Genomic DNA, 22,649 nt, shown 5'->3' on the forward strand with positions numbered 1-22,649 from the left:
ACACACTTCTTTAAATCTACATATTTTAAGATGAAGATTTAAAGAATTATCTCTTTTGTTAATTGCTATTGAAAAATTAAAGATTATTATTTGCATGGATTTTTGTTTGAATGAAAATAATTAACCTTCGAACAGAGAAGGAAAGCTGGAGTATCGTAGAATTGGAAACTTTTTGAATAGAAGCAGAAATGTAATGAAATTATAAAAAAAGGGTTCACATAAGTGGCATATGTTAACGTTTCAATGAAAGCATCTGTAGATCGAACTCGTTAGTCATATCCTCTGAAAGTACATAATATTTAGAGTTACGAAATCCGTTTCATGAAAGCTTACGATAATCAATGTTTTTTCTTCTCTCTTCTTTGCAGTAAATAAACCAACGCTGAAAGGCATTTTAATTTGTGTCATAGTGATGATGATCCATCCGATGTCCGGATCGGTTCCTCTGATCACCTATACCGAGAGCATTTTCCGGGAGTCCGGCTCGGATCTTTCACCGTCAACCTGCTCAATCATCGTGGCCGCCATCGGTCTGGTGGGTTCGTACGTGTCTTCAGTGACTGTGGACAAAGCCGGCCGGAAGGTGCTTCTCGTCATTTCCTGTCTGGGCTGTGCAATCTTTTCGGCCACCATGGGAACGTACAAGTTCCTGTCCGTTCTCGGCGTCGATCTGGAATACTTCAAGTGGATTCCGGTGACGACCCTGTCCGGAATGGTGTTCATCACTGCCATCGGCATCGGAATCGTGCCATTCATCATCATGCCGGAGATCCTGGAACCACGCGTTCGAGGCTTCGTCATCAGCTGGTGCTTGTTGGAGTTCCACGCCGTCGCATTCCTGGTCGTTAAATACTTCCCGACGGTCGTGGAGCGGTTTGGTCTCTATCCGATCATGTGGTTCTTCTCCTGCTGCTGCATAGCGGCGGTACTTTTTGTGATATTCTACGTGCCAGAAACGAAGGGAAAAAGTTTCGAAGAAATCACGGAATCGCTCGATTCTGAGAAGAAAACCGTACCAAAGCGAACCTCACTGGATGTTTAAGACAACAACTGGAACAACAACAACAAGAAATGTGCTATACAAATCGAGTCAATACAACTTACAAAACACGAGTAACATAGAACAACTTGTACAATAAACAAAAAAAAACACAAAAAATTTACCAGAAATCAAACAAAAAACTACGCGCATGACAAGTTCAAATGTTAGGCATATAAGTCGTTTTTATAAGCTTTAATTTTTATTGATAAAATTTATTACGTTAAATAAATGTAGGCCATTTTTATAATAACGATCCATATCTCGTTTGTGTGTTTGAATTTCTCGAAACGATGCCACGGATACCCGGCTTAATCTCAGCATCAAAAGTGCTTATCATATGTAAGCCATCCCTGACGAATGTTTACCTTCCCGAGGAGAAGCTCGAATACCAGATAACCCAAATCAGAAACGTTTTTATTTGTTGCGTGGATAAACTCGATTACAATAGTTCTTAAAGTTTTGATCGTTTCAAATATTATAAACGATGATCAACGAATTTAGTTATTCGAGTGAAGCATTAGTTCCAACAGTTAAACATTACTGGAGAAGGCATATCTATGTCCATATTGGTAAGTACAGCCACAAATCAGAGTTTGCGCCATTAATGACCTTCCTTAAAGGTGGAATAATCGGTATAAGATTCTCAGTGGCTTGTGATATAGCTCAGTTGGCAAGTCTGTTGTCTCCTGAGCCGATGTCCGCGAGTTCGAGCCCAAGAGTAAACATCGAACACAGTTGTACCGGATAGTTTTTCAATAACAATCCACCAACTGCAACGTTGATAAAGTCGCGAATGCCATAAAGATGGTAAAACGACTATAATCGAAACAAAAAAAAAAAAGTATAAGATTCTATGCCGGACCGGCAATAACAAGCGAGCTAGTATTGTTCTCCCAAATCATTCTTTGTTTCCAACCACTGGATCAGATGTCAGTACTCTCTTTACTCTTTACTCTTTACTCTTTACTCTTTACTCTTTACTCTTTACTCTTTACTCTTTACTCTTTACTCTTTACTCTTTACTCTTTACTCTTTACTCTTTACTCTTTACTCTTTACTCCTTACTCCTTACTCCTTACTCTTTACTCTTTACTCTTTACTCTTTACTCTTTACTCTTTACTCTTTACTCTTTACTCTTTACTCTTTACTCCTTACTCTTTACTCTTTACTCTTTACTCTTTACTCTTTACTCTTTAATCTTTACTCTTTACTCTTTACTCTTTACTCTTTACTCTTTACTCTTTACTCTTTACTCTTTACTCTTTACTCTTTACTCTTTACTCTTTACTCTTTACTCTTTACTCTTTACTCTTTACTCTTTACTCTTTACTCTTTACTCTTTACTCTTTACTCTTTACTCTTTACTCTTTACTCTTTACTCTTTACTCTTTACTCTTTACTCTTTACTCTTTACTCTTTACTCTTTACTCTTTACTCTTTACTCTTTACTCTTTACTCTTTACTCTTTACTCTTTACTCTTTACTCTTTCTCTTTACTCTTTACTCTTTACTCTTTACTCTTTACTCTTTACTCTTTACTCTTTACTCTTTACTCTTTACTCTTTACTCTTTACTCTTTACTCTTTACTCTTTACTCTTTACTCTTTACTCTTTACTCTTTACTCTTTACTCTTTACTCTTTACTCTTTACTCTTTACTCTTTACTCTTTACTCTTTACTCTTTACTCTTTACTCTTTACTCTTTACTCTTTACTCTTTACTCTTTACTCTTTACTCTTTACTCTTTACTCTTTACTCTTTACTCTTTACTCTTTACTCTTTACTCTTTACTCTTTACTCTTTACTCTTTACTCTTTACTCTTTACTCTTTACTCTTTACTCTTTACTCTTTACTCTTTACTCTTTACTCTTTACTCTTTACTCTTTACTCTTTACTCTTTACTCTTTACTCTTTACTCTTTACTCTTTACTCTTTACTCTTTAGTCTTTACTCTTTACTCTTTACTCTTTACTCTTTACTCTTTACTCTTTACTCTTTAGTCTTTACTCTTTACTCTTTACTCTTTACTCTTTACTCTTTACTCTTTACTCTTTACTCTTTACTCTTTACTCTTTACTCTTTACTCTTTACTCTTTACTCTTTATTACCTCCGGAATGAAAATTAGGACAAAAAGTTATTTTCGATGTGCGCTGAGTGCGCTCATAGGAATTTCCACCTCAAAAATGTGTATTTTTCAAATTACTCAGCTTCAACCAGCAATAATCGCACCTCGGTAGAACCTTATTATTTAAGATACCGCCAATGCGCAAAGCTAATTTACTAAGTTGTTGAGCATAGATTTTAGTTGTTTTGTGATAAAATAGGTGTGACTATGACAGATCTATCAAATAGTTTTTTTTTGTAATTCTCTTCCTCATGAGAAGAAACCTTAAAAAACACCGTAACCGAAATAAGAATAGTACCACTATGTGATTTTCATGTTAAAATATAAATGATTCAAAATTACCAAGTTTTTTATCTACAATTTGTTTTGAATTGTTCAATGGATAAATCAAGCATAAGTTTAATGTTTTAGGACGTAGCAATTGGCGTTGAGGTCAAAAAATTTAAAAAAAGGGGTGCGAAATAAGAAAAGTACCACTTGTGTTTTTCAACAAAAATAAGATTAATGCTTAAAATTGAGTGTGTAAAAGTGAACAATAATGATTCTACGAATTATTTGAATAGATAACTACATTTTAAGGAGAATTCCAAAGGTTTTCAATGGTTTTAAAAGGGGGTTTTAAGAGATGTTCCTCTAGCGTTTAGGAATTTGATATTTGAGCTATAATACTTTATTAAACTGCTTGATATCTTCATTACCATTCATTAGTATAATGCAAAATGATGAAACATGGATTTGAGGCTGAATTTGAATCCAAAAAACTGGTTCCAAATTCAAAAATAACAATGTTTTTAAACAGTCAAACAATATTTCTCTAGTTTTAAGTCATAGATGGCAGCACTATCTTGCAATTAAACCGCATTACCTACCTACCTACCTAAGGGTCCAGCGCCGATTGACCGGCGCATAGGGCTGAGATAAAAGATCTCCACTGCTGGCGATCCGGAGCCAGCGTCTTCACTTGCTGCCAGCCGAGGTTCTCGCCAACTGTGCGGATTTCAGCGGCTAGACTTCGCCGCCACGAGCTTTTGGGCCTGCCTCTTCTTCGATGCCCATCTGGATTCCAGTCAAGCGCCTCTCTGCAAATCTCGTTTTCATCTCTTCGCAGCGTGTGCCCAATCCATCTCCACTTACGTTCCCGAATCTCGATTTCTAGCGCCTTTTGATGACACCGGCGATGAAGTTCAACGTTTGAGATCCAGTTGCCAGGCCACCAAGCGCGGACGATGTTCCGCAGGCAGCGATTCACAAAAACTTGCAGTTTTTGCGTCGTCACCGCATATGTGCACCAAGTTTCGCACCCGTACAGCAATACGGATTTGACGTTTGAGTTGAAGATTCGGATCTTAGTTCGTAGAGAGATCTGGCGTGACCGCCAGATGTTTCGGAGACTCGCAAACGCAAATCGGGCTTTTCTGATCCGGGTCTCGATGTCCTTCTTGGTCCCACCATCAGGCGTAATCTGGCTACCAAGATACTGGAAGCACTCCACTGTCTCAACCTGTTGTCCAGCTACCACGAAATTGGAACGATTTTCTGTATTGATTTCCATCGACTTGGTCTTTCCGACATTGATTTTGAGACCAGCTGCGTTGGAGCTTTCGGTGAGGTCGTCGAGTTTGCTCTGAATGTCTTGTTGGGTTTGGGCGAGCAAAACAATTTCGTCTGCCAGGTCAAGGTCGTTCAGTTGCTCAATCGATGAAGGATTCCACGGCAATCCTCGGTTTGGTCTACAGTCAATCGATCTAATCGAGATCTCATCCATTACGATGAGAAAAAGCAGCGGTGACAAAATACATCCCTGTCTCACTCCAGCAGTTACCGGGATTGGTTCGGACAAGACACCGTCGTGCAAGACCTTGCACGAAAATGCCTCGTACTGTGCTTCGATGAGATGGACTAGTTTCTCTGGGACCCCTCGTCGTCTAAGAGCAGCCCAGATGTTTTCGTGGTTCAGTCGGTCAAATGCTTTTTCGAAATCAACGAACACCAGCAGAAGAGAGTCCTGGAATTCGTTGATTTGTTCCAGTATTATTCGTAGCGTTGTGATGTGGACCAAACATGATCGTCCGGATCGGAATCCAGCTTGTTGCCGTCGGAGTGTAGCGTCGATTTTCTCCTGGATCCTGTTCAGGATCACTTTGCAGAGTACTTTGAGGGTTGTACAGATCAAAGTTATGCCACGCCAGTTACCGCACTCTGTTAGGTCTCCTTCCTTTACGAGGATACCCTGCATCCAGTCGGCCGGGAATGTTGCAGTATCCCAAATGTCAGCGAAAAGACGGTGCAACATTTGTGCTGACAAGGCAGGGTCGGCTTTGAGCATTTCAGCAGGAATGCAATCGATTCCAGGCGCTTTGTTGGATTTCATGTCCTTGATTGCCGCTTCTATTTCAGCCAGCGAGGGCGCTTCCGAGTTGACGCCATTAATGCGACTTACTGTGGGCGCCTCGAGCTGCGGGTTCTGTTGGCCATTGCTATTTGTAACTCGAAAAAGTTGATCAAAATGCTTAGTCCAACGCTTGAGCTGATCTGTTCGATCTGTCAGCAGCTGACCTGCTCGGTTTTTCAGCGGCATTCTTGCATTAGTCCTTGCACCACTAAGGCGGCGAGAAATATCATATAATAATCGGATATCTCCAATGGCGGCGGCTCTTTCTCCCTCTTCGGCTAGGGAGTTTGTCCAGGCTCTCTTGTCTCGTCTACAAGCTCGTTTAACTGCCTTTTCCAGCTCCGCATATCGTAAGCGGGCGGCTGCTTTGGCTGACCCGGTACATGCCTGCTCAATTCCGACTTTCGCCTTTCTCCGATCATCGATCATCCTCCAGGTTTCATCCGACATCCATTCACTTCGTCTTCCACACATTTTACCGAGAGTACCATGGCTCGTCGTGATAAAGGCATTCTTGATTCCACACCACTGTTCTTCGACTGTTCCGTCTGTCGGCAGCTCCGAGGCTCGGGATTCTAGCTGTTCAACGTATGCCCTTTTTACCTCTGGATTCTCCAACCGGCGGACGTCGCATCGACACCCGACTTTCTCCTCGCGCCGTTGGACACGCGCAACTCTCAGTCGTATCTCGCCAAGGACGAGGTGATGGTCAGATGCAATGTCTGCGCTTCGTTTGTTGCGGACATCAAGAAGGCTCCTTCTCCATTTTCGGCTGATGCAGATGTGGTCAATTTGATTTTCTGTTCGGCCATCTCGGGATACCCAAGTGACCTTATGTGCTGGTCGATGGGGGAAGAGCGATCCACCGATCACCATGTTGTTGTTGCCACAAAATTCTACAAACAGCTCTCCGTTTTCGCTCATCTGTCCTAGGCCATGGCGCCCCATGATGCGCTCAAAGTCCTGATTATCGGAGCCAATCTTTGCGTTGAAGTCGCCTAAGTGGATTTGAATGTCACCCTTCGGAATTCTCTCAACCACGCTGTTCAATTGACTGTAAAACTGCTCTTTCTCCTGCAAATCGGCAACGTCAGTTGGCGCATAACACTGGACCATTGTAAGGTTTCTAACCCGTGTTCTGAATCTGGCTACGATTATTCTTTCGTTTATCGGTTCCCATCTTATGAGGGCCGCATGGGCCTGCGGGCTTAACAGGAAACCAACTCCTCGTTCCCGAGTAGCATGTTCTCCTCGTATGCCAGAGTAAAGCAGTACTTGCCCGGACTGTGTCTTGTGTTCTCCAGTGTTACGCCAACGGACTTCGCTCAGTCCCAATATCTCTAGCTTGAGGTGGCTAGCTTCTCTAGCAAGTTGAGCCAGCTTTCCTGGCTGGGCAAGGGTCAAAACATTCCAAGTTCCAATTCTAGTCCGTGTTTTCATGCTAAAAGTCGTTGCCAAAGTTCCAATTCGGTTATTTCTCTCTCAGTTTCTGTAACAATAAAAGATTTCAGGAGCAGTAGGTTGTTAGCCTAAAGTCCCTATCCCGCGATGGGGCTGCCATCTTGGACTTAGCTGGCGGGAGCCGCATTTCATAAATTCAGCCGCTTGCTGCAAGACAGACGCTGTTTGAGCCGCCCCTGACCTGGAGAGCACACGCTCGGTTGTTGTTGCACGCCGCCCCTGACCTGGGGAACAGACGCGTGCGGCCATCTTCTCACTCTGCATGCGACCAAAGCATCCACCGGAGTTGGGTACCCGATCTCCGCTTAGGTTACTCGCACCCCAGCCGGCACCGCGGGGAGGTAGAGATAGGAGTTGTGAATAAGAGGTGATATGACCACTATGGGGTCTCGTGTTGCACATTATCCACCGTTTACCAGCCAATTAAACCGCATTGATGCTCATTTTCTAATATCCGAGATTAATTCAGGTGTGCTGGTGATTTTGGACAAGAAATAAGTACTTGTGAACAAAAAAGTGAATTTCTTGGACCAATAATCAGAATAATGTTGCACTTTCCGATGGAGCTTGATGGACCAGACGGCTAGCAGTAATATTGGTGAGATTTGCAATTGAATCGGAAGTTAGGATAAGCAGGAATTTTGGCGGTTGTACATTCTTGTGCTGGTGATTTTTTGCGAATCCGTAAAAGCTATCTGCAGCGTGAACTCCAACAAAACAGTGTTGGAAAACAGCCTCGAAAACGATGAATATTGGCCCAAATAAACCTGGAAAATCAATATTGAGAGTGAAAAAAAATCTAAGTTTTTGAATTCCAATCTTTTTTTCTTCTCAAATATCAAATTCCTCAGTTCTAGAAGAGCATCTCTTTCAACCCCCTTTTAATATGTACCTTTGAAAACATTTGGAATTCTAGAAATCTCCTCAAAATACAGTTATCTATTCAAATAATTCATAGAAGCAATATTATTCACTTTTACACAGAAATTTTTTAGAAATAATCTTGTTTCTGTTGAAAAACACAAGTGTAACTATTTTTTGAAACATCTGAAGAAATCACAGAAAACTGCTGCAAACGTTATAAAAACAACTTTAAAATTTATATTTCACATATATAACATGTTGTCCAGGCAACAAATATTCTAAATAGAAAGAAGCTGCGACTAGTTTATGTCAGTTTTTGTATTTTTTGTAATAAAACTGTTTGTTTACATACATACGCCTGAACAAAATGTCTCAAAATTCCACATAAACTTTAGGCTCGTTGCGTGACCTCTTCTGGTCCTAATCAATATTGCAACCTTGTGCTCGGCCTAGGGTCAATATTATCCTGCAGCAAACGATATTTTCAAAAGTCGGGTGATTTGGGCCACTCTAAAGTATACGTGTACCTACTAACGAGCTTTTTTTTGTTTTTGTTTCAATTATAGTCGTTTTACCATTATGGCATTCGCGGCTTTATCAACGGCATTCGCGACTTTATCAACGTTGCAGTTGGCGGATCGTTATTGGAAAACTTATCCGGTACAACTGTGTTCGATGTTTAGTCTTGGGCTCGAACTCGCGGAGCCGAGATAGACAAAGTCTTCGACTATCTATTAGTAGTACGTGTACCACTAATGAGACTTCTAGTTGCAATTTTTTGGCATGAAAAGAAATTTTCAATCTGTGAGAAAATAGTAAACAAAAATATTTCATAAGTTTTATTTACCTTGTTCAAAATTTTACTGTGAAAAACTTTCAATTTACAGTCGCTTTATATAGGAAATCGAACCAAATAAACGGCCAAATCGTAATTAATCGGGTTGAATGCAATTGCACTGTCCCTCTAGGCTAGGAAAAATTGAGCTCGAATCAAGCAGTGAATATCCCCGCAATAGAATAAAAATGACATTGAAATGATCAACCACCGGCTACCACTGCACTGTTATGTTGTTGGTATATGCCCTTTTTCCGCGAAAAGCCAGAAACGGTCCTATTTTTAGCCATTCTTGATCGGACTTTCGCTGTCTTCTTCGCCAACCCGTGTCAACCTTGGCAGTGTCAAATCAGCTGTTTTCAAAGAACTTGATCAAAGAACGATTTCGGGCGGACAAATTGACGGACCCGCCGCTCGGTAGATTGGTTGGTTGGGCAAAATGGAAAAGAAACTGAGCTTATTCGCCCCCGAGTACCGGAAGCAGTTCCTGTCGCTATTCGCTGGTAATTGGTTTGACACTTTTCCGTTGAACGCAACCGTGCATCGCTAATTGCATTATGGATGGTAGTATCTTTGCAATTGACCTGAATCTCTTCTTTCAGTTCATCTGCTGACGGTGTCCTACGGAATGACGGTCGGATGGACGGCTCCAATCCTGCCGATGCTGAGAGATCCCCTGGAAACCCCGCTGGATGGAGGAGCTATCACCGTTGAGGAAGCGTCCTGGATTGGATCGTCCTTCGGCATCGGTGGAACCATGGGGACGTTTCTGTTTGCTCTCATTACCCACTACTTCGGCAAGAAGATAGGACTGCTCTCCGTTGCCGTGCCACACCTCGTACGTGTCATCTTTTGATTGGTCTGTCTGCACTTTCTCTTTAGTAATGCTTTCAAGTCCTTCCTTTTCGCGCCATTATCACTAACACTTTGTGGCTTTCCTGAACCGTTCATTAAGAATTTGATCATTTATCATCTAGGAAGCAATTGATTTCAGTACCATAGAAAAATTAAATCAATTTAAGATTTTCCTACGCCATTGACCTTCGATTGAAAGCGTTGCTGTGAATGGGAATTAACGTTGTTGCTCAGTGCGCTGTCATTCAACTTTGTTTACCAAGCAGCATTTGTTTTTGTTGACATCGGTTTTTTTTCATTCCTTTTCTGAAGGTCGAACGCCACGCTTTGAATCAGGCAAAATATTTATCAAGCTGGTAACGATAAGTGCAAGAGGTTGCAAACCGAAGCATCCTGCATGAAAATAACGGTTAATTGATTTTCATTTCAGGATGAACATTATTGTATGTTTTATCCTGTTGGACTATTCGATCAAAATTTCTAATATCTTGGTATGCTCTTTGGAAACGATAATCAAATTAACGAGAAAAACTAAAATTTGAGCTTTGGAAATCGGTTAATTGAAATGTGAGATACAGAGAAGCAAAGCTAGAGTTGAAAGTCATTTTTTAATAAGACTTTTTTTACCGGGAGATCCGAGAAAGTGGGCGAAACTTTCATTGAACCCCAACATATTTATGCATCATTGTAAAGACGTATTTTTCACAATTCAAAAAATCAATTAAACACGAATATAACAAAGCATTCAAAAGTTATACTGTTTTTAAAAATTCTAATATTTTTAGTTCGTCTTGGTACATTTTTGTACCAGAAAATTATAACTTTTTTAAAGGTTATGGAAAATATTAGAGACAGGCAAAAAGGCAGGCCCGTGCGAAGGATCCGCTCATGAGGGGGTTTTCAAAACGTCGGTGTCAGTTTCTGTGAGAATTTAGACGAGATGGCCAGTCAATTTGTCCATTGAGGAGGAGCGAATGCCAAAGTAGCTTGAAACGTATGGACAACTGGCAAATCTGTTTTATCAAAACTCACCGAAAAACGTTGAAAATTCCAAAGAACAAACAATCGCGGTGATAAATCCAAAGTTCAAAATCCAGATTTCCAAGGTTTCTAATCATTTCTCTTTCCGGCAAGTCGATAAATTATTTAAAATGATGTTCCTTATTCTGAACTAGATCGCCTATTCGCTGATGATACAGCAATTTTCTACTCAGCAGCATCTACTGATATTATCATTCAACAAATTGAAAATGACTTGAAATTGTTATCTAAATATTTTAATACCAACTTGCTCTCACTCAACTATACGAAAACCAAATACATGTTATTTCATTCTTCACATAAAAGATTACCTCCGAATATTGACCCAACGATAAATGGAAATGTTATTGAGAGGGTAAAATGCTTTAAATATTTAGGAATCTACCTAGATGAAACTCTTTGTTGGAGTCGTCACACAGAATATCTAGAGAAAAAAGTTTCTCCTCTTTGTGGTATCCTATGGAAATTGAGAAATTTTGTGCCTCAACATGTTTTATTGAAATTTTACTTTGCGTTTATTCACTCTCATATTAACTATCTTATTATGATATGGGGAAGAGCTTCCTTGTCAAATTTACAAAAACTTCAAACTCTCCAGAATAGATGCTTAAAAAATATTTATAGACTACCGTTGCTCTTTCCTACCCAACAGCTCTACACCTTAAGAGCCCATAACATTCTTCCATTAAAAGATCTTTGCGATTTACAAACTGTAATATATGTCTACGACAATTTACACACAAGTTTCAGTAATCAAAACATCCATTTTACAACGGGATTGCGTACTCATAACACTCGCCAGTCAGATTTTTTACAACGAAGCCGATCCGTGACATCCTTAGGTCAAAAAAGAATATCATTTATTGGTCCAACTAAGTACAATGCCTTGCCTAATGAAATAAAAACCATCAACAACCGTTCTACGTTCAAAATCAAAGTAATACAGCTATTAAAAGAAAAATTGAGTCGTTAAAAACAGATCGATCAGTGACCAGTTTTCTTCTTTTATAATTAATTTTTGTAGCAATTTAGTTTCTTTGTGTGTTCTTTTTTTTTTTTATTAATTATTTAAATTATAATGTCTTATTTGATTAAATGTTTGCTTAGTAGTATTAATATCAAATAGTGGATCTCTTTAAAGGAAATCTGTTTTCCATTGAGATCCATGTAGTATTTAATTTAGTATTATCATTACATTTCCTCGCACTAAATTTAAACATTTCAGTTCTCAGCATGAGTAAAATTTTGCCCGCGTTTTTTATTAATTTTTGTTGCTGCCAGACATGCTGAGAACAGTAGCGTCCATTACCAGGGGGCTCTAATGAGCTTTTTGGTGTGGGGGAGTGTGGTGGGCCGCTACAAAAAAAAAAAAAAAAAAAAAAAAAAAAAAAGATATTTGATTAAAAATAAATACTAAGCAGTCAAGTTTACAAATTTAACATCAATATTTTCGTTAACACAGAAAACAAATGCGATTTAAAATTTTGAATGAAACCGAATAAATATATGCGGACATAAGTATCATAGAAATACAATTAAAAAAAATCACTCAGATTTAGAAAAAAACTAAATCCGAATTTTGAATTTCAGACCAGGTAAGAAATCTATAATGATATAAAATTATTCTGTAAAAAGATAATAATTGTTGTTTATTATTCGTCTTAATTAACATTCCTTTTGTTCATTTTCCATTGATTTTAATCCATTTTTAACTTGAGAAAATTCATTCAAAACACATATAAACTTGATGATTGATTTAAATTTAATAGGCTTGTGATATAGCTCAGTTGGCAAGTCTGTTGTCTACTGAGCAGATGTCTGCGAGTTCGAGCCCAAATGTAAACATCGAACACAGTTGTACCGGATAAGTTTTTCAATAACGAACCGCCAACTGTAACGTTGATAAAGTCGCGAATGCCATAAAGATGGTAAAACGACTATAATTGAAACAAAAAAAAGTTAAATGTAATACAAAAAAATATCAACATTACATCAAGAGTTCCAATGATTAAAATCAAAGAAAAAATATTTTAAATGTTCAAATTCTTCCACGTCGTATTTTATTCAAATTCTTCCAGTTACCGGGCCAGAAAAGTTCATGAAGTACACAATAATAACTTCATAAATATAAACAACATAGGGGAGGAGCGGGCTATATGCGCCTATTAAGCAGAACACTGATTTAATCCAATATCACATCGAATATGTGTACAAAAAATGTGCACAACACGTATGCAGGCATCTGTTTTCAATACATTGGAGTAATTTTTGTGTTAAAATTGTCTTCTGTTTCCAAGAAAACGGTTTAATTATAAGTGTTGTCTAAAATGACAGTTATCGCTCAGCTTCTGAGACGTGCAGACGTCTTTTTATTTCGAGTGCGCTTATCACAAGTGAAGCATCTACCGTTGGAAATTGTATTTCTCAGTTCCGTGCCGCGGCGCGTTTTGAAGTTTTCCGCGATGAGGCGTGAAAATACTTTCAAGATAGACTGTTCGCAGTTTACCGTCAAGCCGTCGGTCGAAAAACTTTTTGGTTTCTGTCGATCCGTGCTTGGATTGAAGAGAGAAGACATTAAACGACTTCAGTGCCACAGAGGTGGAGTTTGTGCTTTCGTCAAGGTCACTGACTTGGCGATAGCACAAAAAGTCGTAGATGAACATGACGCGAAACATGAAGTGGAGGTTGGGGAGGGGAAGAAGATCAAGCTACGGATCAGCTTGGAAGATGGCAGTGTTGAAGTGCGGGTCCATGATCTTCCTGAAGACGTACCCGAAGAAAAAATCGTCAGTTTCCTAAACGAGTCCGGTGAAGTGTTTTCGATCCGTGAAGTGATGTGGGGCGGAAGCGAAGAAGACGAAGGGATCCCGCTCGGCATATGGTCTGCCCGTATGATAGTGAAGCAGAATATCGATTCGTGGGTGAACATCGACGGAGAGACAGCGTTCGTCACCTACAAGGGACAGCTGCAAACTTGCCGCCACTGTAAGGAGCAAGCACACACTGGCATATCATGTGACCAGAACAAAAAGCTTCTATTTCAGAAGAGCTACGCAAACGTGGCAAGCACTCTGGGCAGACTAACAGGTCAACCACCGGTCATCAACCCAGAAAGCCAGCTGGTGCGGGACCAAAAAACACAGTCGGTCAAAAGTGTACCGCTGCACCACCAGTGTTATCGTCGTCGGCGGCTTTTCCTGAACTGACTGCTCCGGGCCACGATGGAACCTCGAGCTCGAGCAACGAACCTGCAGTGGTGGTTGTACCATCACGAACCCAACGAACGCAAATCCCAACGTCGTCGTCGTCATCGTCGTCGTTAGCCCTACCGCAACTGGTGGTCCCTCTGGTCGATGCTTTCAAGAAGCCAGCGGAGAAATCGGGGCGATCGAAGAGCAAAAGCAGCAATGGCAATGAAACCGACGATTCCACTGCCTCCACGAGTAGCAGAACGAGCCAACGAATAAAAAATAAAAAATCTCGACCAAATCCCACTGGGGACGGCATGGACGCCGAAGAGGAGCTGGCAATTCCATTGTAATGGCTCTCTCGTCGTACAACATCTCGTCGATCAACATCGGCACCATCACGAACCCCACGAAACTGAACGCTCTCCGAACCTTCATCAGCAGCCAAAACCTCGACATAGTGTGTCTGCAAGAAGTGGAAAACGAACAGCTCTCCTTGCCTGGCTTCACCGTTTTTTTCAACGTAGACCACACGAGAAGAGGCACAGCTATCGCACTTAAGCAGCACATCCAGGTCACGCACGTCGAGCGAAGCCTGGACAGCCGTCTGCTTGCGCTGCGAGTGCAAGACACGACAATTTGCAATGTTTACGCTCCCTCGGGCTCCGCACTACGAGCTGCTCGGGAGATTTTCTTCAGGGAAACACTTCCCTACTATCTCCGTCACCGCACTTCGCACGTCATCCTGACCGGCGACTTCAATTGTGTGCTTCGAGTATGCGATTCAAGCAGCCCAAACACCAGTCCCGCTCTCAAAACAGTCATCCAACAACTGCAGCTGCATGACGTATGGGAAAAATTATGTCCACGCAATAGTGGTTTCACATACGTCTGCCGCAACTCCCAATCACGTCTCGATCGCATGTACGTCAGCAGCGGTTTGCGCGATCACCTGAGAGTAGCACACACCCACGTTTGCTCATTCACCGACCACAAAGCACTGACACTCCGCCTTTGCCTCCCACATCTGGGACAAGAGCAGGGCCGAGGTTTTTGGTCCCTCCGTCCACATCCTGACCAACGAAAACGTTGCGGAATTCCAGCAACAGTGGCAATACTGGACCCGGCAGCGTAGAAATTTTGGCTCTTGGATCGAATGGTGGATTTCTTTTGCAAAGCCGAAAATCAAACGATTTTTTAAGTGGAAATCTCGTGTGTTCTACGAAGAATTTCACGACGAACATCAGCGCCTCTACAGCGAGCTGCGTGTCGCCTACGATGGGTACTACCAGCACCCAGAAATGTTGGCTACCATCAACCGCCTGAAAGGAGAAATGCTCGCCCTACAACGGAGGTTTTCTCACACGTTCATGCGAATCAATGAAACGCATGTGGCGGGAGAACCCATCTCTGTATTCCAGTTGGGGGAAAGGCGAAGAAAAAAGACCGTCATCACACAGCTGCGGACGGAGCAGGACGAAACAATAGCAGAGCCGCATGTGATCGAGGCGCACATGATCGATTACTTCTCGACTCTCTATGCAGAAGAGGAAGCAGCAGAGGACGAAAACAGCTTTGCCTGCGAAAATGTCGTCCCACCTAACGACCCATCGAACGAAGCCTGCACGAGAGAAATCACGACGGCCGAAATCTGGTCGGCAATATCATCAAGTGCTCCACGTAAGTCCCCCGGCTGCGATGGTATTCCAAGAGAGTTTTACCACCGCATGTTCGATGTCATCCACCGTGAACTGAATCTGCTGCTTAATGAGGCGCTCAGAGGAAATCTTCCCTCTGCATTCGTCGAAGGGATCATCGTGCTGGTCAAGAAGAGAGGTGGAGATAACACGGCGCGATCGTACCGTCCGATCTCGCTTCTCAACAGCGACTACAAGCTCTTCTCACGCATCCTCAAGTCCAGGCTGGAGAGCGTGATGAAAGAGCACCGCATTCTGAGTGACGGGCAGAAATGCTCCAACTCAGAGCAAAATATTTTTCAAGCCACTCTCGCTCTGAAGGACCGAATCGCCAGCCTCCGCCACCACCGTCGCGCCGGGAAGCTGATCAGCTTCGATCTCGATCATGCTTTCGATCGGGTCCGGCACTCTTTTCTCTTCGGGACCATGCGGTCGCTCGGCATCAACGAGGACCTCATCGCTCTTCTCTCGCTCATTGCCAGCCGGTCCACCTCGCGGCTACTAATAAACGGTCGTCTTTCTCGGCCGTTCGAGATCCAACGATCGGTCCGGCTAGGGGACCCGTTGTCCATGCACCTTTTCGTGCTGTACCTTCATCCTCTCGTGTACAGACTGGAACGCGTGTGCGCCAATGATCTGCTGGTAGCGTATGCGGACGACATCAGTGCGATTGTCACTTCTACGAGGCAAATTAACGAAATGAATGGGCTGTTTCTTCGCTTCGAGAGGGCTGCCGGAGCAAAATTGAATGTGCTGAAGACGGTTGCCATCGACGTTGGGTTTTGCGAAGGCGGCACTATCAACACCCAGTGGCTGCAAACAGTCGACACAGTCAAAATTCTGGGTGTTGTGTTTGCAAACTCAATACGTCTTATGACAACACTAAATTGGAATGCGCAAGTGGGGAAATTCTCGCAGCTTATGTGGCTGCAGTCTCTTCGAACGTTGACGCTGCATCAACGGGTTACCATGCTAAATACCTTCGCCACATCAAGGATTTGGTATCTCGCATCCATTCTACCCCCGTTCTGCGTACACACGGCGCAAATCACCTCGACGATGGGAACGTTTCTTTGGAGAGGAATGGTTGCCCGCGTTCCAATGATGCAGCTTGCTCGCAGCAGGGAAAACGGAGGACTGAAGCTGCAACTACCGGCGCTAAAATGTAAGTCGCTCGCAATTTCTCGTCATCTAAAAGAGATCGTCTCCCTTCCTTTTTATAACTCCTTTCTTGTCCAAACAAATTCCCGCCCAGCAATTTCAATAGATCTTCCCGACCTAAAACTTATCCTTTCAAACATATCCCAAATACCTCACCAAATCCAACAAAACCCCTCCGCCGATCAAATCCACCAGCATTTCGTACTACAAACTGAACTGCCAAGGGTGGAACGAAACAGCCCAGCGAACGACTGGCCACGTGCGTGGCGTAATATTGCATCGAGGCGGCTGACGTCGGCGCAAAAATCTGAACTCTACCTATTCGTGAACGAGAAGACACCTCATCGGAAACTGCTTTTCGTGATGCGGCGAGCTAACGACGAAAATTGCACATTTTGTGATAATGGCGAAACGGAATCTCTAACCCACAAGTTCTGCACATGTACTCGAGTCAGACCGGCTTGGACGGTTCTTCAGCAGAGAATAGCAGTCATCTTGGGAGGATGGAGGCGGCTCGTTTTCGAAGACCTGTTGAGACCTGTTTTAGCAGGAATAAACGAAAGGCGTAGAATGGAAATTCTAAAATTGTTTATAAAATATATCTGCTTCGTTGATAAATGTAACGGTAGAATCGATATAGCTGAACTCAATTTCCATCTAGATGTTGACGAGTGATAGAATGAGAAGAGACAAATTTTGTAAGATAAATTGACAAATAAAACTTAATTTTTACATAAAAAAAAAGAAAAAAAAAATCCAATATCACATCGAATATGTGTACAAAAAATGTGCACAACACGTATGCAGGCATCTGTTTTCATTACATTGGAGTAATTTTTGTGTTAAAATTGTCTTCTGTTTCCAAGAAAACGGTTTAATTATAAGTGTTGTCTAAAATGACGAACCTCAAACCGTGCGGGCTAAATGCGCCTATTCATGTTTTGAACAAAATTTCTGTTTTTGGGCAATATTTCCGTATAATTTTATTGAAACTGCTAGAAAGTAATAATTTACTTACGATACAGCTGAACTTCTATAAAAATCTTTGTACATTATAGTTTTATAGAATAAAACAAAATTTAGGGTTGCCATACTATGGAGGCTGATCATCCATGAGAAAAACTTTATCAAATCTAATTTTATATCTTCAAATCTCTCTTAAGATGTTATTCAGAGCTTAGATTTGAAGGTTCAATGATAAAAAATCATTTATTTTTTCTATTTAACCTATTATTTTAGGATGGAAGCATTTTACAAACATGATGGGGGCATACAAAAACACTCTATTTTTCCACTATATAATCAAAAGAGGAAATATGTTTAATTTCTTTAGTTCATTTGAGTAAGAAACAAAAACCATCATAATCTTTGTTTTAAGCTTCTTTGCGTACAATTTTTAAAAGTCGAAATATTACATCAAACTGTATCAAAACCTTGTATGATTTTTTAATTTTTTTTTTTGAATTTGTAAATTCATAGAATTCTTTCTTGCCTTATGTTCTAAGCGTATCACCCTAAAATGCATTGGTCGGATAAGCTGTCTTGCCAGCCATTTCATCAAACAGCCATAGGGTCATTTAACCCGATGGGCCCATTTAGGAAACCTTTCCCATAATTATTTTTAATTATTCATAGACCACACGACCGTAGGAAAGGGGGCCCCCTCCCCTTGAGGATCCATAACAGCAAGCGAGATATTCTACTCTACACTCAAAATTTTAAATACAGAACCAAATTATAATAATAGAGAAAGGTCAATCAAGTGTAACAATCTAGACGTAAAACTAACGCCAAAACCTCAAAAATCCATCCCATGTCCGAAATTCTGCTACACTTTTTCATAATTTTCTCACTTGTTCATCGAAATTCAGGTCTGAATATTGAATTTTGAATTAAATTTAACCCATTTCGGAGGATCTGATTCCAGAATTCCCAAAAACCAAAATTGTATTCCTATATTCGTAGTTTGGACTCTGTTTCCAATTCAGGATTCTTGATTTTCAGTTTGTATAATCATAAAACATTAGAAATGAAAAGCTGCTTTGAAATCCTGAAAAGAGAAATTTAAAAGAGAAATTTTGTATTATATTCAAATTTGAAGTTCTTAAACTCATTTCTTACACAATATTTAAAAATTTAATGCAAATGCCAATCTAACATTGAAAATCCAGATTCAGATCTTTCTAAATTCATATTTTAATTCTGTTTTACAATACACCTTGAAAAATCACAATTTTAATAGTGAATTTAAATTTAACCAGAACTTTAGAATTTAAATAATAGATTCATGAATGAGGGCTCTAAAACTTGGCTCATAAATATCTTATCTAGAATAAGATTCGGAAATCGTATTTTTTGTACATTTCAGAAATCGTAAGGAAATTTGGATACAGATTAAAAACGCATTTTTTTTATTAAAATTTAGAATGCAGATTCAAAATTCAGAAAAAAGTTTAACTTGTAAATAAATTTTACAATCAACATAAATTGTTGAGGAATTCAAGAGATCGTAAGCTCAACATATTAGGGATCAAATACGAGATCTCTGGTTTTCTCGCCTGCCAACAACGTGCTACACTTCGAAGTATGTACAACTATAACTGAATTTAAGTGTCAAACATTATTCTACAAAATTGAATACAACATTTGCGATAACTTAAAATTCTGAGTTGGAGAAATTTAGTATAGTGGTGTCTGAGATACAGAATGTCGAATTTCGGTGTTTCTTGGCATCATCACGGTCCTTAAGATTGCTTGTCAATTAAATTTCCAGATTTCAATTTTCAAACAAACACAATTCAATTGAAAATCACTAATAAAAGGTAGAATTTGAGTTCTTTGTTTTATCCAAAAGACCTTAATTTTATTTCAAAAATCACTCACAGGATTTTTATCATTGAATTATTCTTAATGAAGAAATACTTGCTGTGAAAAAAAAATCTTCACCTAAAAAATCTGCACAAAAATCATTATTTTCCGAGTGTATTGTTTAACATTACAAATAAATGAAGGACACAAAAATTCGGCAGTTTATGTTCCAGAAATCAATAAACAAAATTCTGCTATTTTAATAGCAGTGTAATAGAAGTGTCGTTTTAAATTTTGTAAAATTTATTTTATTTACATAGCATTCCGTCTTACGACATAACTTGACGAACATAATTCCTAAAATTCACTCAGTTCATAGCAACCGTTCTCCAATTTCTCGGGCACCCCACGTTCGCCAGATCACGCTCCACTTGGTCTAACCACCTCGCTCGTTGCGCCCCCGCTCGTCTTGTTCCTACCGGATTCGTAGCGAACACCTGTTTTGCAGGACAGTCGTCCGGCATTCTCGCAACATGTCCCGCCCAGCGTATTCGGCCAGCTTTCACCACCTTCTGGATACTGGGTTCGCCGTAGAGTCGCGCGAGCTCGTGGTTCATCCTTCGCCTCCACACTCCGTTCTCCTGTACGCCGCCAAAGATGGTTCTTAACACTCATCGCTCAAATACTCCGAGTGTACGCAGGTCCTCCTCGAGCAATATCCACGTCTCGTGCCCGTAGAGAACAACCGGTCTAATAAGCGGCATATACAGGTTACACTTCGTGCGAGGGCCAAGTCTTCTCGACCGCAGTTGCTTGTGGAGTCTATAGTAGGCACGACTTTCGCTGATAATTCGCCTCCGGATCTCACGGCTGGTATCATTGTCTGCGGTCACCAGTGAGCCAAGATAGACAAAGTCTTCGACTATCTCCAGCTCGTCGCCGTCGATCGTGACCTTGTTATTACTGGACAAGCGGGTTCGGTCGGTCTCGGATCCGCAGGCCAGCATGTACTTCGTCTTGGACGTATTAATCATCAACCCAATCCTTCCTGCTTCGCGTTTCAGTTTGCGGTAGATCTCCTCCACCGCTGCAGATGATCTGCCGACTATATCAATGTCATCGGCAAAGCAGATAAGTTGACTGGATCTGTTGAAAATCATGCCCCGCATTTCGCCCACCACTCGTCGAATAACACCTTCTAGCGCCACGTTGAACATCATGCACCTTGTCGAAGCCCCCTGCGCGATTCGAATGAACTCGACAATTCACCCGAAATCCGCACACAGCACTGCGTTCCATCCATAGTCGCCTTGATCAGTCTGATCAGCTTCCCGGAAAAGCCGTTCTCATCCAAGATTTTCCATAGCTCGTTACGGTCAATCGTGTCGTATGCGGCTTTGAAGTCGATGAATAGATGGTGCGTAGGGACTTGGTGATCACGGCATTTTTGGAGGATTTGCCGTAATGTGAATATCTGGTCCGTCGTAGACCGTCCCTCCATGAAGCCGGCCTGATGACTTCCCACGAATCTGTTTGCTTGTGGCGTTAGGCGGCGGAGTAGGATTCGGGACAACAATTTGTAGGCGGCATTGAGGACAGTGATCGCTCGGTAGTTCTCACAGTCCAATTTGTCGCCCTTCTTGTAGATGGGGCATATTACCCCCTCCTTCCACTCCTCCGGTAGCTGTTCTATGTCCCAGATCCGGACTATCAACCGGTGTAGGCAATCGGCCAATGTACCTCGGGGGTATGTACCTTCCCCCACCGTCTTGATCTCCTGCATGTGCGCCGTTCAGGTGTTCATCGAAGTGCTGCTTCCACCTTTTGATCCGTCAGGATACCCCCGTCCTTATCCCGGCACATTTCGGCTTGCGGCACGAAGCCTTTGCGGGATGCGTTGAGTTTCTGATAGAACTTTCGTGTTTCTTGGGAACGATGCAGCTGCTCCAGCTCCTCGAGTTCCTCCTCCTCCAGGCGGCGCTTTTTCTCCTGGAAAAGTCGGACTCGCTGCCTCTTCCGCTGTCGGTGATTTCGACGGGTGCTTCTTTGCACTACTGCCGCCCGCGCGGCATTCTCTTCGTCCATCACCCTCGTACACTCCTCGTCGAACCAGTCGTTCCGTCGAGATCGCTCCACATAACCGATGACGTTCTCCGCAGCACTGTTGATGGCTGTTTTGATGGTATCCCAACAGTCCTCGAGAGGGGCTTCGTCAAGCTCGCCCTCTGCCGGCAGCGCTGCTTTGACCGATTGCGCGTAGTCTGCCGCGACCTCAGGTTGCTTCAGTCGCGCGATATTTAACCGAGGCGGGCGCCGGTTTCGCGTGTTGTTCACTACGGAGAGTTTTGGGCGCATCTTCACCATCACCAGATAATGGTCCGACTCGATGTTGGCGCCCCGACAGGATCTGACGTCGATGATGTCCGAAAAGTGCTGGCTGTCGATCAAAACGTGGTCGATTTGTGATTGCGTTTGGTACGGTGATCTCCAGGTGTACTTGTGTGGGAGGCGGTGCTGAAAAAAGGTACTACGTACGGCCATTCGTTTGGAGGCGGCGAAATCAATAAGTCTGAGGCCGTTTTCGTTGGTCAGCTGGTGCGCGCTGAACCTTCCAATTGTCGGTTTAAATTCCTCCTCCTGGCCGACCTGAGCATTGAAATCCCCGATGACGATCTTGATATCATGTTTTGGGCAACGGTCGTATTCACGCTCCAGCTGCGCGTAAAATTCGTCTTTGTCGTCACCGGTACTTCCGAGGTGAGGGCTGTGCACGTTGATGATGCTGATGTTGAAGAACCCTTGATTCTCAACCGGCACATTCGTGAGTTGATCGGCCACCACCCGATCACGCGCTTTTGCATCTTTCCCATCACTATAAAAGCTGTCCCAAGCTCGTGTGTGTTGCCGCAGCTCTGGTAGATGGCACGACCATCTGGATACGTTCGTACCGTGGAGCACTTCCAGCATACCTTCTGCAGCGCTACGATGTCGAATTTGCGGCTCTTCAATTCGTTGGAGAGCACGTGGGTACTGCCTACAAAATTTAGAGATCGGAAGTTCCATGTTCCAAGTTTCCAATCGCTAGTCCCTTTTCGTCGCGTGGGTCTTTGCCGATTTCCATCCGAAATTTGTTGTTCGTTGCTTATGTTTTTGCCTTTCTTTCAGAAAGGTATAGTT

General features: G+C 42.0%; 2 protein-coding genes and 1 pseudogene across 5 annotated transcripts in view; 2 read left to right on the top strand and 1 right to left on the bottom strand.

The window, feature by feature from the left end:
* LOC129745981 (facilitated trehalose transporter Tret1-like) overlaps nucleotides 1-1,287 on the top strand; it is a 173,831-nt gene extending 172,544 nt beyond the window's left edge. For all 4 annotated transcript variants that reach the window (XM_055739395.1, XM_055739394.1, XM_055739396.1 and 1 more), the window contains one exon: nucleotides 369-1,287. In XM_055739395.1, coding sequence (XP_055595370.1) covers nucleotides 369-1,042 — 674 coding nt within the window. In that variant the 3' untranslated portion in view covers nucleotides 1,043-1,287. The remainder of the gene's footprint in view (nucleotides 1-368) is intronic.
* A 1,870-nt stretch (nucleotides 1,288-3,157) lies between these two features.
* LOC129750249 (U4 spliceosomal RNA) lies at nucleotides 3,158-3,319 on the bottom strand (annotated as a pseudogene).
* A 5,712-nt stretch (nucleotides 3,320-9,031) lies between these two features.
* The window catches only part of LOC129747965 (facilitated trehalose transporter Tret1-like), a 38,787-nt gene continuing 25,169 nt past the window's right edge, over nucleotides 9,032-22,649 (top strand). Inside the window, exons 1-2 of the mRNA XM_055742397.1 lie at nucleotides 9,032-9,225; nucleotides 9,325-9,560. Of these exons, the coding sequence (XP_055598372.1) occupies nucleotides 9,162-9,225; nucleotides 9,325-9,560 (300 nt within the window). The 5' untranslated portion in view covers nucleotides 9,032-9,161. The remainder of the gene's footprint in view (nucleotides 9,226-9,324; nucleotides 9,561-22,649) is intronic.

The sequence above is a fragment of the Uranotaenia lowii genome, chromosome 2, assembly GCF_029784155.1.
Source record: "Uranotaenia lowii strain MFRU-FL chromosome 2, ASM2978415v1, whole genome shotgun sequence".
NCBI classification, from domain to species: Eukaryota; Metazoa; Arthropoda; class Insecta; order Diptera; family Culicidae; genus Uranotaenia; species Uranotaenia lowii.